This window comes from Anguilla rostrata, chromosome 6 (assembly GCF_018555375.3).
Source record: "Anguilla rostrata isolate EN2019 chromosome 6, ASM1855537v3, whole genome shotgun sequence".
Lineage (NCBI taxonomy): Eukaryota > Metazoa > Chordata > Actinopteri > Anguilliformes > Anguillidae > Anguilla > Anguilla rostrata.
The window spans coordinates 29,864,604-29,878,705 of record NC_057938.1 but is presented as its reverse complement, the minus strand read 5'-3'; the positions used below and the strand labels follow the sequence as shown (position 1 = coordinate 29,878,705).

Here is a 14,102-nt window from a genome sequence, read left to right as displayed (position 1 = left end):
TAAATTTAAAACTCATATTTCACCAAAAATAAAGAACGGACATGTTTAATGCTTTACTCATTGTGTTTCTTCAATGCCTCTTGTGCAAATAGCACATAAAACCGAGAAAGTGTGAAAACCACCATGTTACTCCTTTAAGGCTGTTTTATACTTCTGCGTAGTCTGCATAATTTCCGGAATTTATTTAAATAAACATGCTTTATTTTGTATTATTGTATTAGTGCTCCATTACAATTAATTAACTGGGATGTTGTTAGCTAAACATAAGCTTTCAGACGCAGCCTGTACCTGATGACTGTTCGTTTTAGCTACTGCCTAAGGCTGCGTTCACACCAGATCAGGCAATGCGGCAAAAACGGCAGTCCTCCCATTCATTTGAATGGGGGTAGTGTGTTTAGGCTGTGGGAGTGGGGACCGTATGGGGTGCAGAAAAAAAATGCAGCGGCCTGCGGGAAGAAGTAGAACCAGAATCAACTTTTGCCGTAACGCAGCCCGAGTCACGCTACGGTGGCCAATCACGTAAGTTGTTTAAATTACCATGTAGCATTCCGCTGTTTACCGAGCAACTGTCAGATGAATTACTGACGCGATTCGTTTCCTAAGATTTGATTATGGGGCGACATAGCTCAGGAGGTAAGAGCAGTTGTCTGGCAGTCGGAGGGTTGCCGGTTCGATCCCTGCCCTGGGCGTGTCGAAGTGTCCCTGAGCAAGACATCTAACCCCTAATTGCTCCTAACGAACTGATTGGTACCTTGCATGGCAGCCTTTCATCGTTGGTGTGTGACAGTGCGTGTGAATGGGTGAATGAGAGGCAATAATTGTAAAGAGCTTTGGATTAAAGCGCTAGGGCCTATATAAATGCAGTCCATTTACCATTCACCATGATTTTATGATCGTCATCTTTGATTTGACAGTGCCGGGTAATGGGACAAGTACCGACACAATAGTTACTAGCTAAATATCAATTCCGAACGTCGGAATTAAGCTGTATAAAAAAGATTTGCTATTTAGCAGTTCTTGCATGCTAGTTTATTGTACCTAGCACTATGGAGTTCATGGACCAAATGATGATAGTCATATCCTCGCTTGGTTTATTTTGTGTACCCAGCTTCGACGTCTGCGTCTGGCTTGCAGTCTACTCTGCAAAATAACGATAGCAAGAAGCTTCCTTCGGTTTGTGTCCATTTGTTTGCGTTAGTGGACAGGAAATGGAGGGGGGGTTAAAGTTCACAACATGACGTCACACAAATGGGCTATGTAATGACAGGCCTACACCTCCGCACAACCCTTCGGGAAGGTGCCGCATTGCCTGATCTGGTGTGAATGCAGCCTAATATGTATTAACTTGGCAAACAATGGTAAGTAGCAGACACTTGTCATAGTACAGTAGCTCTCACAAGTCACTCACAAGACATCTGTCCAGTTTCCAACAGGTTCTCCTCACATCATGACTTCATCTATTGGCATGCCTTGTTTTTTGTCGTCCTTGCCTGTTCCCGGTCCCATTCTTTTACTTTAAAATCCCATTGCTACATAATTTCCCCTCATATTAAATCACTGGGTGTGCCAACCTACAAGTTGCCCTTTAAAGCATACCTTAATTTTATCCTTAGTCTGGCTAACAAATTGAGTTTACTTGATTTAATTCTATCGTGGCGAACCTGTCTTATAGGATACCACTTCCTGAAATGTCCTGTATCCCATCTGGACATGTCCATGGTAACATCATCATGGTCATGACGATGAATACTTTTCAGAAAAATTATTTTATATTATTATAAAGAGTTTCTGAACATGTGCAAGGAAATTATCGTATTTTTGATCAATCACCGGGCAGCACGGTGGTGCAGTGGGTAGCGCTGTGGGTTCGAATCTCGGCTTGGGGCCTTTCTGTGTGGAGTTTGCATGTTCTTCCCCTGTCCGCGTGGGTTTTCTCCGGGTATTCCGGTTTCCTCCCACAGTCCAAAGACATGAACGTAGGCTGATTGGGGACCCTAAATTGCCCATAGGTATGAATGTGTGAGTGAATGGTGTGTGTGCCCTGTGATAGATTGGCGGCCTGTCCAGTGTGTATTCCTGCCTCTTGCCCAATGCATGCTGGGATGGGCTCCAGCGCCTCTGGTGCTTTCGCTTTAAGAAACAGTGCATGTGAATTATGGTTGTCCTTAATCAATATTTCATGATTAAGGCTAACTTGTTTAGCATGGAGACTTTGCACAAATAAAACATGATTGTTGAGACAACTGTCCAACTGAAATTATAACAGGCTGGCACTGCAGCCCATCAGAAACCCCTTATCTGTCCTCTTGACACTGTCTGCTCACTCATTTGAAAGGCATCCAACGAACCCTACGTTGTCTGATGTTGTCCACAGTTTCCTTAAAGATCAACTCCTGGTCTCTGAAGCTCTCAATAAACAGTCAGTCCTGTTAGTTTCTCTTGCCGTATTGCCTACTACGCCTCGGAAAGTAGTCTTTTGTGAGATCCACTTCTGCTCCACAGATACACAGCTTTTTGTTTCGCTTTGTTGTAGCTAGGACTTCTCTTTGCTATCTTCTCCTATTGCTAGCTAAACACTAATGCGAAAGCTTGCTTAGCTCCTTCTGTACCAGGACATGTTAAACTTAAAGCCGTAAACGGCATTGGGAGGGTTCCAAGCATTGGCACAATTGTGCCCCCTATGGAGCGATTTTTAAATGGTTTTGTCCTCATGATCATATACCTTCACCCAACATATCTACTGCATCGCCATGGAGGTCTTCTAGCCGAAAGGCGTAAAGGCCTTTACTATGTCGTAACACTAAAGGCTGTTTTATACTTCTGCATAGTCTGTGTAGGGGTTGTACGCAATGTATGGCATGTGCGAAGGTTCCAGACCACGGCCACGTTGAAGACGCAGACCTCCTCAAGAAATTAAAAGCACGTAGTTAATAACCAGTGCCCGCATACGCCGTAAAGTAAATGATTGGTTGACTGCTGACGTGAGGTCACTGGCATACGGCTTTGACTAACAGGTTCTAACAGTTGATTCATAAAACCGATATTAAATTATTAAATATGCGACTAAAAGCGCTTTTGTCAGGTGAATTTACAAGTTACATCTAGCTGAGCATTTTTGTGGTCACTGGTGCAGTATTTAGTAGGTGGTTTGGAAATATGAATGAAGGTGTTGTCTTTTGACCTATAATGGTCAGTAACAAAATCTAATTACGTGGCCTGCGCAACCTGTGCAATATGCCGCACAAATGATTTGGCCCTTCGCGAGTGCCACACACAATGGAAACTATGCAGACTACGCAAAAGTATAAAACAGCATTTAGATGGTCCGGCGTGTATGTAGAGCTGCAGCGCTTCTGTGCTGCAACTAAAATAGGCGTCAGACATATTCCAATCCATTGCTCCGCTTAGCAGAGAATGCAAATTTCAGAGCGCCTCAGAGACAGATAGAATAATAACACATAAAATCCCCATTTCAAATAATAAATACGACATTGAGAAAAAACTAAACAAAAGACGAAATATCAACTCGTGACCTGCGTGCTGCGCGCAGACTAGCCTACCATATTATTTATTTAGACATTGGCAGATAAGAGAATTTTCGGTTACGCTGACCTATAAAACGCTATTCCAAAAGCAAAATCAGACATGTTATACATCGTTAGAAAGCTTATACTCTCACCTACTGAATAAATTGTCAATCAAGCCAAATTGTACTAAAAAGGACGACAACGCCATAAGCAACACGTGTGGTATTACGCACAGCTATTTTTGAAGGTAGCCTACCCAGGCATCACAAATGTGCGTATATTTCACAAACGGATTGTCCAAGACAATATATGATCACTCAGTCGCAAAAGGGACATCTCTATGCGTAAAACCAATGGTAAGATTGTATATTTATTCAATGTTTAGTCCCAGATATTGACTGTGGAATGACATGGTATAATTTTTAAAAACTTCATTTCGTCATTCAGTGAGCAGTGTTTTCACTGCTGTATTGGCATATTTTAGGGCTAATGTCGGGTTTATCTTGTTGCTACGGAATATTACATTACATTACAGGCATTTGGCAGACGCTCTTATCCAGAGCGACGTACAACAAAGTGTATAACCATAACCAGAAAAAAGTGTGTCGAAAACCCTAGAGTGAAGTACCGTTCCAAGTGCAGGGAACAACCGCATAGTTCAACTTGGACCCTGTAGGTTAAACTGATTAACACTAACACAAACGAGAACAGCAACAACGCAGTCCATGGAAAAAATACAAGCAGTAGTTAAGACAGTTAATGCACCTAAGTCACCTACGAAACAGCTGCCTAGTTACAACCCTAAGCTTACAGTCATTTACAGGGAGGTAGGGAGGGATGGGGAGAGGTGCAGCCTGAAGAGGTGAGTCTTCAGTCGTCGTTTGAAATGGGTCAGTGTCTCAGCTGTTCTGACCTCCACAGGGAGGTCATTCCACCATCGTGGGGCCAGAACAGACAGGAGACGTGTTCTGGAAGTGCAGGTGCGAAGAGGGGGAGGTGCTAGGTGTCCTGAGGTAGCAGAACGGAGGGATCTGGCTGGTATGTAGGGTTTGAGTATCTTGTGGAGGTATGCTGGGGCTGATCCCTTGACTGCCTGGTATGCTAGGACCAATGTTTTAAATTTGATGCGAGCTATAACAGGCAGCCAGTGGAGGGTAGTGAGCAGGGGATTGACGTGGGAGTGTCTGGGGAGGTTGAAGACCAGACGAGCCGCAGCATTCTGAATGAGTTGCAGGGGTCTGGTGGCAGATGCCGGTAGTCCAGCCAGAAGAGAGTTGCAGTAGTCCAGGCGGGATAGAATCATTGCTTGGACCAGGAGCTGGGTTGAGTAGGTGGTGAGAAAGGGGCGGATTCTGCGTTTGTTATACAGGAAAAATCTGCATGCCCGGCATACTGCTGCGATGTTCTTGGAGAGGGACAGACTGTTGTCCATCACCACTCCAAGATTCTTGGCACAGGGTGATGATGTCACTAAGGTGTCCCCTAGGGAAATGGAAAAGTCGAGGAGGGGAGAGGATAGAGCAGGAATAAAGATTAGCTCCGTCTTTCCCGGGTTGAGCTTCAGGTGGTGATTGTCCATCCAGCTCTGTATGTCCCTCAGGCAAGCGGAGATGCGGGCAGGGACCTGTGTGTCCGATGGGGAGAAGGAGAGAAAGAGTTGCGTGTCGTCGGCATAGGAGTGATAGGACAAGCCATGGGCAGATATTACAGGGCCAAGGGATCTGGTGTACAAGGAGAAGAGAAGGGGACCGAGGACTGAGCCCTGGGGAACTCCGGTGATGAGGGGACGGGGTGGTGATACCTTACCCGCCCAGGCAACCTGGAAGGAACGGTCAGAGAGGTAAGACTCAATCCAGTCAAGGACTGTGCCGCAGATCCCTGTTGCTGCCAGGGAGGACAGGAGGATAGAGTGCTCCACAGTGTCAAATGCAGCGGAGAGGTCTAGAAGAATCAGGACAGAGGAGAGGGAGGCTGCTCGTGCGGCATGGAGTTACTCACTGACCGAGAGGAGTGCAGTCTCGGTCGAGTGGCCAGGCCTGAAGCCAGACTGGTGGGGATCAAGCAGGTTGTTGTGAGAGAAGAAAGCAGAGAGTTGGTTAGATGCAGCACGTTCAAGTGTTTTGGATAGGAAAGGGAGGAGAGATACCGGGCGGTAGTTCTGAATGACTGAAGGATCTAGTGTGGGTTTCTTCAGCAGCGGGGTGATGTGGGCCCTCTTGAAGGATGAGGGGAAACATCCAGAAGATAGGGAGGAGTTCACGAAGGAGGTGACAAAAGGGAGGATGTCTGTGTGATTGCCTGGAGGAGAGATGAGGGGATAGGGTCGAAGGCGCAGGTGGTAGGGCGGTGGGTGAGCAGAAGCTGGGAAACTTCAGAGTCTGAGAGGAGAGAAAATGTGGAGAAACGGGGCGGAGGGCGCAGAGGGGGTGGAGGGCCCAAAGGAGCTGCGGATGTCTGCAATCTTTTCGTCAAAGAATGCTGCAAAGTCATCTGCAGTGAAGGAAGACTGGGGTGGAGGAGGTGGCATGCTGAGGAGAGAAGAGAAAATAGAGAAAAGTTGACGAGGGTTAGAAATGGAGTTATGAATTTTAGTTTGGTAGAATTTTGCCTTAGCGACAGTGACAGCAGAAGAAAACTCTGTCAGGAGAGACTGATAGGCTGAGAGGTCAGATGGGTCCCTGGATTTGGCCCACTTCCTCTCAGCAGCGCGGAGGCTGGCCCTGGAGGTGCGTAGGATGTCAAACATCCATGGACTGGGAGGGGATGAACGTGCTGGCCTAGGGACGAAGGGGCATAGGGAGTCGAGTGCTGAGGAGAGAGATGACGTCAGGGTGGAGGATGCAGAGTTAGTGGGGAGCTTGGAAAATGATTGAAGAGGGGGGAGGGAAGCAGTCACTCTGGGAGCAAGAGAAGAGGGTGATAGGGAGCGGAGGTTACGGCGGACAGTGACAGTGGGGATGGGAGGAGGAGTGGGAGGATGTGGAGAGAGGGGGAGGGAGAAGGAGATGAAGTGATGGTCAGACGTATGCAGGGGGGTAACCGTAAGATTGGAGCTGGAGCAGGTCTTCAGGAAGATCAGGTCTAGGAGGTTGCCTGCCTTGTGGGTTGGGGGAGAGTGTTGTAGGGAGAGGTCGAAGGAGTGGAGTAGTGGTAGGAAGGCAGCAGACTGGGAGGCCTCTAGGTGGATTTATATAGCGCTTTTATCCAAAGCGCTTTACAATTGATGCCTTTCATTCGCCAGAGCAGTTAGGGGTTAGGTGTCTTGCTCAAGGACACTTTGACACGCCCAGGGTGGGGTTTGACCTCCTGAGCTATGTCGCCCCTGAACATACAACATAACAACATAAATTACTTACTCTGTTTAGTTTTACTTCTTTCATCATCCAATTTTATAATATAAATGTGTCGCCCTTCATTTTTCAATTAGTTATTTCATTATGTTAATATTTTATGCTGTTTTATTGGTTTCCTTTACAAATGCAGGAAGTAGACCCAGGCAGTTTAATGCGGAACTCGAGGATGCATATCATTGCGCGACTTCTGATGTGGGCGTACCTGCAGACAATAACACTAGGCTGGTCATAAAAATCATGGACATATATATATATATATATATATATATATTTTTTTGCTTTTTTTAAACTGTTTTGCTTTGCTTATTCTCGATTTTGCCACGGAACGCAATAGAATAAGAAGAAAAAGCCGGAAACCGTGCTACTATGGGGACTTGCACTAAAAAAAATAGGTCTTTGTTTCTAATGTTAGAAATTTTAAAATTAAATAACTAATCGAAAAAATGAAGGGTGACACATTCATTAGAAAGACAGTATCAGTCATGAGAAGCAGAAGTGTTATAAAGTGTAATTCCCCTTTAAATATGATTATGATTCACTGCAATTTAGACATTTTGGATAGATTTGGTGAGACTAAGGGACACCAGGGTACACTGCTAACATTTTGCTTCATAGATCTTTAGCCAATCTTGCTTCATTTAACTGTCTTGCTTCAGTTAAGCCATTTTTGAAGTCTCTGTGTCACTCACATCTGGAGTTTTAAAATGAGTGAGGATTGCCCTGATTTGGGATCTGTGTGAAGGGGTTTAATGTCTGGTTAACGTGCTTTGTATTATTTCCAGACGTATGACATTTTGGGAAAGATATAGTGGCAGCATTCCAATGCAGCTTGCACATGGACTCTGATTACGTTTTTTACGCCATGAAACCGGAATACCGATTGGCCAAAATAAAAAATAAACCTGCCAGTCAACGATTGTGAAAACTGGCCAGTTCCGATTCTCGGCCGATTGATCAGTGCACCCCTAATGTAAACCAGTCCTCATCGCTAGCTAGGTTAGAGATGGTTAGAGCAGTAACCTTACACTACCAGACAAATGTAAGAAAGCAACGTAAAGTAGGCTTCATTGTATAGTTAAACCTGAATATCATTCAATGTGTAACAACTTTGTAACCCTGAGCTACTGTACACTAACATTAGACTCTGTCTCAAACTCCGGTCATTACACCAAATAAAGCTATTTAATTGTCACTAGCCGATGGTTGGCCTACTTACCTATTGTTCCGGGTGAAAATGGGCACTGCAAATACTAACTGTATGGGTTATTGTAATATTGCAGTGGCCCTGGGCTCCAGAAATAATACCCATTTCTTGTAGGTCTCTTCATTTTTGTGGAAAGAAAAAAACATATTGCTTTCTTTGCATCTAGAGAAAGGGCAGTGCTTAAGCATTTTCAAACTTCACCCACACAAACTTGGTAAGAGTGTCATTTACATATTACACGTAGAAGATTTCAATGGACTGAATATTTTTATTATGTAACTAACACTCCGTTAATCCCGCCCACTGAATCTGGCATTTAACCAAGGAGGAAAGCCAGTTTCGGCATAGGCTTTTATACATTTTTTATTTTTTTTGTAACAATAGTTTACAAATATTTCTTGGCCGTTTGCGAAAAAAGTACTAAAGCAACACATCAGCAAAGAATTCACCAATTTCAGTTTCCTGGACCTTTAAATCATAGTAAATTTGTTTTCAAACTGTGACATTGCCGTATTTTATTTTTAAATATTTTTAAGCAAGACGGCAGACTATCGTTTTAAACCCTGCAGCTTAAAAAAATATGAACAAAATGACCTGTTAATTCATGAATTAAATTTTACGTTATTTAAAAGGTGCTAGCATTAAAAAACAGTAGTGTTGGCCGGTGTCTGGCACGGCTGTTTTAAAAATAAATAAATAAATAAATAAAAAATAAAATAATAATTTTTTTTTATGAAGCTTTGATGTAGTTAATTACTTACTGCTAGCTGTGCTGCGGTTTAAATGCCTTCAGTGTCTTATAATTGGTATCTTAATGAACTACATTTTAAGAGTAGTCTCCCCAGCATTGGTTAATGGTTTCTTCTCTGCAGTATGACCAGTATAAGACCCCTATGGAGAACATCGGGCTGCAGGACTCCCTGCTGTCGCGTTTCGACCTGCTTTTCATCATGTTGGACCAGATGGACCTGGAGCAGGACAGTGAGATTTCAGACCATGTGCTGCGCATGCATCGCTACCGCAACCCTGGGGAGGATGATGGCACAGGTGAGTGGCTCGCATGCAGGCTCAAAATATATATGTTGCTGTATACTTTTACATTACATTTATTACATTACAATCACATTCTTCAGAGCAACTTACATAAGTGGAGAACCTCAGTGTTATTATCAGGAGTACAATATCACCAAGAAGCCACAGAAGGCTCAATTTTACACAGCAAGTATAATGTTAATTAAAGCCGCAAGTGGCGTTGGGAGGGGTCCAAGCATTGGCACAAGTGCGCCACCTATGGAGTGATTTTTAAATGGTTTTGTCCTCATGATCATATACCTTCACCCAGCATATCTACTGCATCGCCATGGATGTCTCCTAGCCGCTAGGCGTAAAGGCCTTTACTATGTCGTAACACTAAAGGCTGTTTTATGCTTCTGCATAGTACAGGTAAAAATGGGTCTGTGTAGGGGGTGTGTGCAATGTGCGACGGTTGCAGACCACGGCCGCGTTGAAGACGCAGACCTCTTCAAGAAAATAAAAGCGCATAGTTAGTAACCAGTGCCCGCATACGCCGTAAAGAAGATGATTGGTTGACTGCTGACATGAAGTCACTGGCATATGGCTCTGACTAACAGGTTATAACAGTTGATTCACAAAACCGATAGGCAACGTTAAATGTGCGACTAAAAGCGCTTTTGTTAGGTGAATGTCTTCGTTGCAACAAGTTACATCTAGCTGAGCATTTTTGTGGTCACTGGTGCAGTATATTGTAGGTTTGGAAATATGAATGAAGGTGTTGTCTTTTGAACTATAACGGTCAGTAACAAAATCTAATTACGTGGCCTGCGCAACCTGTGCAATATGCCGCACAAATGATTTGGCCCTTCGCGAGTGCCGCACACAGCGGAAACTATGCAGACTACGCAAAATTATAAAACAGCATTTAGATGGTCCGGCGTGTATGTAGAGCTGCAGCGCTTCCGCGCCACAACTAAAATAGGCGTCAGACACATATTCCAATCCATTGCGCAGCTTAGCAGAGAATGCACATTTCAGAGCGCCTCAGAGACAGATGGAATAATAACACACAAATACACATTTCAAATAATAAATACGACATTGAGAAAAAAAACAAAAGAAAAAAAAGACGAAATACCAACTCGCGACCTGCGTGCAGCGCGCAGAGTAGCCAACTGTATTATTTATTTAGACATTGGCAGATAAGAAGATTTTCGGTTACGCTAACCTATAAAACGCTATTCCAAAAGCAAAATCAGACATGTTATACATCGTTAGAAAGCTTATACTCTCACCTACTGATTAAATGAATTGTCAATCAAGCCAATCGACAACGCCATAAGCAACACGTGTGGTATTACGCACAGCTATATTTGAAGGTAGCCTACCCAGGTATCACAAATGCGCGTATATTTCACAAACTGATTGTCCAAGACAATATATGACCACTCAGTCTCAAACGGGACATCTCTACACATAAAACCAGTGGTAAGATTGTATATTTATTCAATGTTTAGTCCCAGATATTGACTGTAGAATGACATGGTATACTTATTTCGTTATTCAGTGAGCAGCGTTTTCACTGCTGTATTGGCATATTTTAGGGCTAATGTCGGGTTTATTTTGTTGCTACGGAATACGATTTCTCTCAGCATAAAATACTATCAATAAAATGGTTTCGTTATTTCTCAGCATAATGACAGATTCAAAGACTAAACAAACTTACCCGATATTGTCTACAAATGGATCCATGCCAAAGAAAAGTAATGATTCATCTTCTCAAAAAGCTTTTACTAACAAACTTGTGGTAGCCTAGCATGCAGTCTGGCTGGCACTGTCTTCCATTGCTTCCCCGACGTTCAGACCCTCCCCTCAATGATAAAAACTAGACCCTACGGTGTCTGTATTTTTATGTATTTTTGTAGGTTTATTTACTTGCGTCGCCATGGATGTCGCTTGCCGTAAAGAAGTTTACTAGATGTCGTAACACTTAGATTTGGAGCTCCAGCTCTTCCGCACCCCAACTAATAATAAAGTCCAAATGGCGGGCAAACAATATGGCGGACATAGATGCTCCCAAAAGCAAAGTTGTAGAGCACATTCAGATGCATCGGTCGATGAAGTTTTGTGTTGATCTGACGTACGGTGTGGGAGTTATGGCCTTTTAAACATGACCCTATGTTATAGCGCCACCATCTGGCCGACATACGTGATTTGTAGTGCCTGAGTAGTGGGGGGCCATAGGAACCCACCTACCAAATTTGGTTGGTGTACAACTTATGGTTGCTGAGCCTCAGACATTTTCGCGGAGAAAGCTTCCACGCCCCAACGAAAAAGTCAAAATGGCGGGCGAACAATATGGCGGAGCCAATGGCAAAGTTGTAGAGCACGTTCAGATGCATCGGTCGATGAAGTTTTGTGTTGATCTAACTTATGGTGTGGGAGTTATGGCCTTGTACGCGTTACCCTTTGTTATAGCGCCACCATATGGCTGACATACGTGATTTTTAGCGCCTGAGTAGTGGGAGGCCATAGGAACCCACCTGCCAAATTTGATTCCTCTAGGACGTATGGTTGCTGAGCCTCAGACACTTTTAGCGGAGAAAAATAATAAGAATAATAATCCTAACAGATACAATAGGGTTCCACCAGCTTCGCTGCTTGGACCCCTAATAATAATCCGAACAGATACAATAGGGTTCCACCAGCTTCGCTGCTTGGACCCCTATTAATAATCCGAACAGATACAATAGGGTTCCACCAGCTTCGCTGCTTGGACCCCTTGTAGCAGCCAATAATGTAATAACTACCGTTAATGTAATAACTGCCAATAATGTAATAATTTTTCTGTTCTTAATGTAATAAAAGTCGATAATGTAATAACTTACCAATAGTGTAATAAAATTTCCGAACCAGTAACGTAATAACCTAATAACTGCACATAATGTAATAAGTTATTAGATTATTGACTGGTTATTACATTATTAGCTGGGTTAAAAAAATCATTAAAAATGTAATAAGAGCCAATAATGTAATAATATGCTTGTATCACTATTTTATAAGTTTTATTTATTATCAAGTGTCAGACATAACACTTAGGCCTACCCTTACTGTTGCTTCTTTCAAATAGATGCTCAAAAACCAGGCCAATCCTGACCCCTGAATCTTAGTTCTAACTCTGAGAAAACACACACACACACACCTACTCTCTCTCTCTCTCTAGGAATTAATTGTTTGTGTAACTTGATGGTTAGACTTATCTCCAGCCCTGCCTTATACTCCTTTGCCATTTGAGTACCAAATTAAGTGGGAGCACACATGTTTGCAAACACAGACAATTACTCTTATGTTGTATAATATAAAATCTATACCTCTTTGAAGATGCTGTGTTCTCAAATAAAAAAGACCACCACTTCTTTCCATGAAAAATATAATCTTTAATCAAGTGTATTTAAATAACTTCTTCAACCAAACTGGCACTATTATCCCTTGTGCTCAACTTTCAACCTCTTAATGCAAAATTCTAAACTGTAAAATATAGTATATAACATGACCTACGAAGATAACTTTGGTAACGCATCTTTCAGTTTTATCATAATAATAAAGGATGGTTTACCGTCCCTTTTTTAAAGAACTAAACATTCTCTTGATACACATTACATTTACAGTATCTATACCATTGGTCCCAGCATCATGTTTTGTCTCAGAAAACAATGTTTCATTTTATCAACAGAACTATTGTTAAATATTTTTTGCCCAAACTAATATAAAAGTAGAACTGATAATTATTTTAACAACATGTATTTTGCACTCCAAATTAGGAAGTATCGATAAGAGTATTGATAAGTATTGGTATTGATAAGCAGTATCAATAGTAGTATTGGTATTGATAAAATCCTAACCATGCCCATCCCTAGTTGTAGAAACTAACTCTAACTAGCTAGCACTAACAGGTGCAGTTTTCTCAAAACATGGCTTGCCATTGTGCCCCTTTCTCTCTTGTTTTAAGTACTTCTTTCATGGTGACTTGACTTGTGACTTGCTTGACCTGAGCAATGACTTGACTTGTCTTGCTTGACGTTTACTAGTGACTCGACTTGACTTGCCTGAGTGTAAACACAGTGACATGGCACTTGCTTGAGACTTGAAGGTTAAGACTTGAGACTTGCTTGTGACTTGCACAAGTGTGACTTACTCCCACCTCTGCCTCACTGTCCGGTGAAAAGAAGCAGTTGGTCGACTCTACATGTATCAGAGGCATGCGGTAGTCTACACCCTCCCCAGACCAACAGAGGATAGCGCGTCGACCAGGACCATGATACACACAGAGAATTGATATAACGACTAGAATTGGAGAAAATGGCAAAAATGAAAAAGAATGAAGTATAGATATCATTTGCTTCAGTTTTAGACTCTTTGTTGAGCTTGTCATGACTGTATTGAAATAGCCAGGGATGTCAATAGGGCAACGATTCTGATTTGGTAATACATTTTCATGTAACCTTTCAGGAGTCAGGTTTGGTATATATACATAGAGAGAGAGAGTGCTGAATAGCTATAATAGTGTGGTTGAAACAGTTTGCTTGAAAAAGTTATTTAAATACATTTAATTAAAGATGACATTTTTCATGAAAAGAAATGGTGGTCTTTGTATTCGTGGACAAAGCATCTTCAAAGAGGTATAGATTTCATATTATATGACATAAGAGTAATTGTCTGTGTTTGCAAACATATGTGCTCGCACTTCATTTGGTACTCGAATGGTTAAGGAGTAGAAGGCAGGGCTGGAGATAAGTCTAACCAAGCACCACAAACAAATAAATAGTCATAATTCCTAGAGAGAGAGTAGGTGTGTGCGTGCGTGCGTGCGTGCGTGCGTGCGTGCGTGCGTGCGTGCGTGCGTGCGTGCGTACATGTGTGGTCAGGTTTTTGAGCAGCTATTTGAAAGAGGAAACAAGTGTCATGGAAGTGTGATACTTTATAGCCAATAAATAAAACTTAAAG

At 42.6% G+C, this 14,102-nt stretch overlaps 1 protein-coding gene across 3 annotated transcripts in view; it reads left to right on the top strand.

Moving 5' to 3' along the window:
- mcm3 (minichromosome maintenance complex component 3) overlaps nt 1-14,102 on the top strand; it is a 111,418-nt gene that overhangs the window by 40,692 nt on the left and 56,624 nt on the right. For all 3 annotated transcript variants that reach the window (XM_064341053.1, XM_064341055.1, XM_064341056.1), the window contains exon 10: nt 8,957-9,131. In XM_064341053.1, coding sequence (XP_064197123.1) covers nt 8,957-9,131 — 175 coding nt within the window. The remainder of the gene's footprint in view (nt 1-8,956; nt 9,132-14,102) is intronic.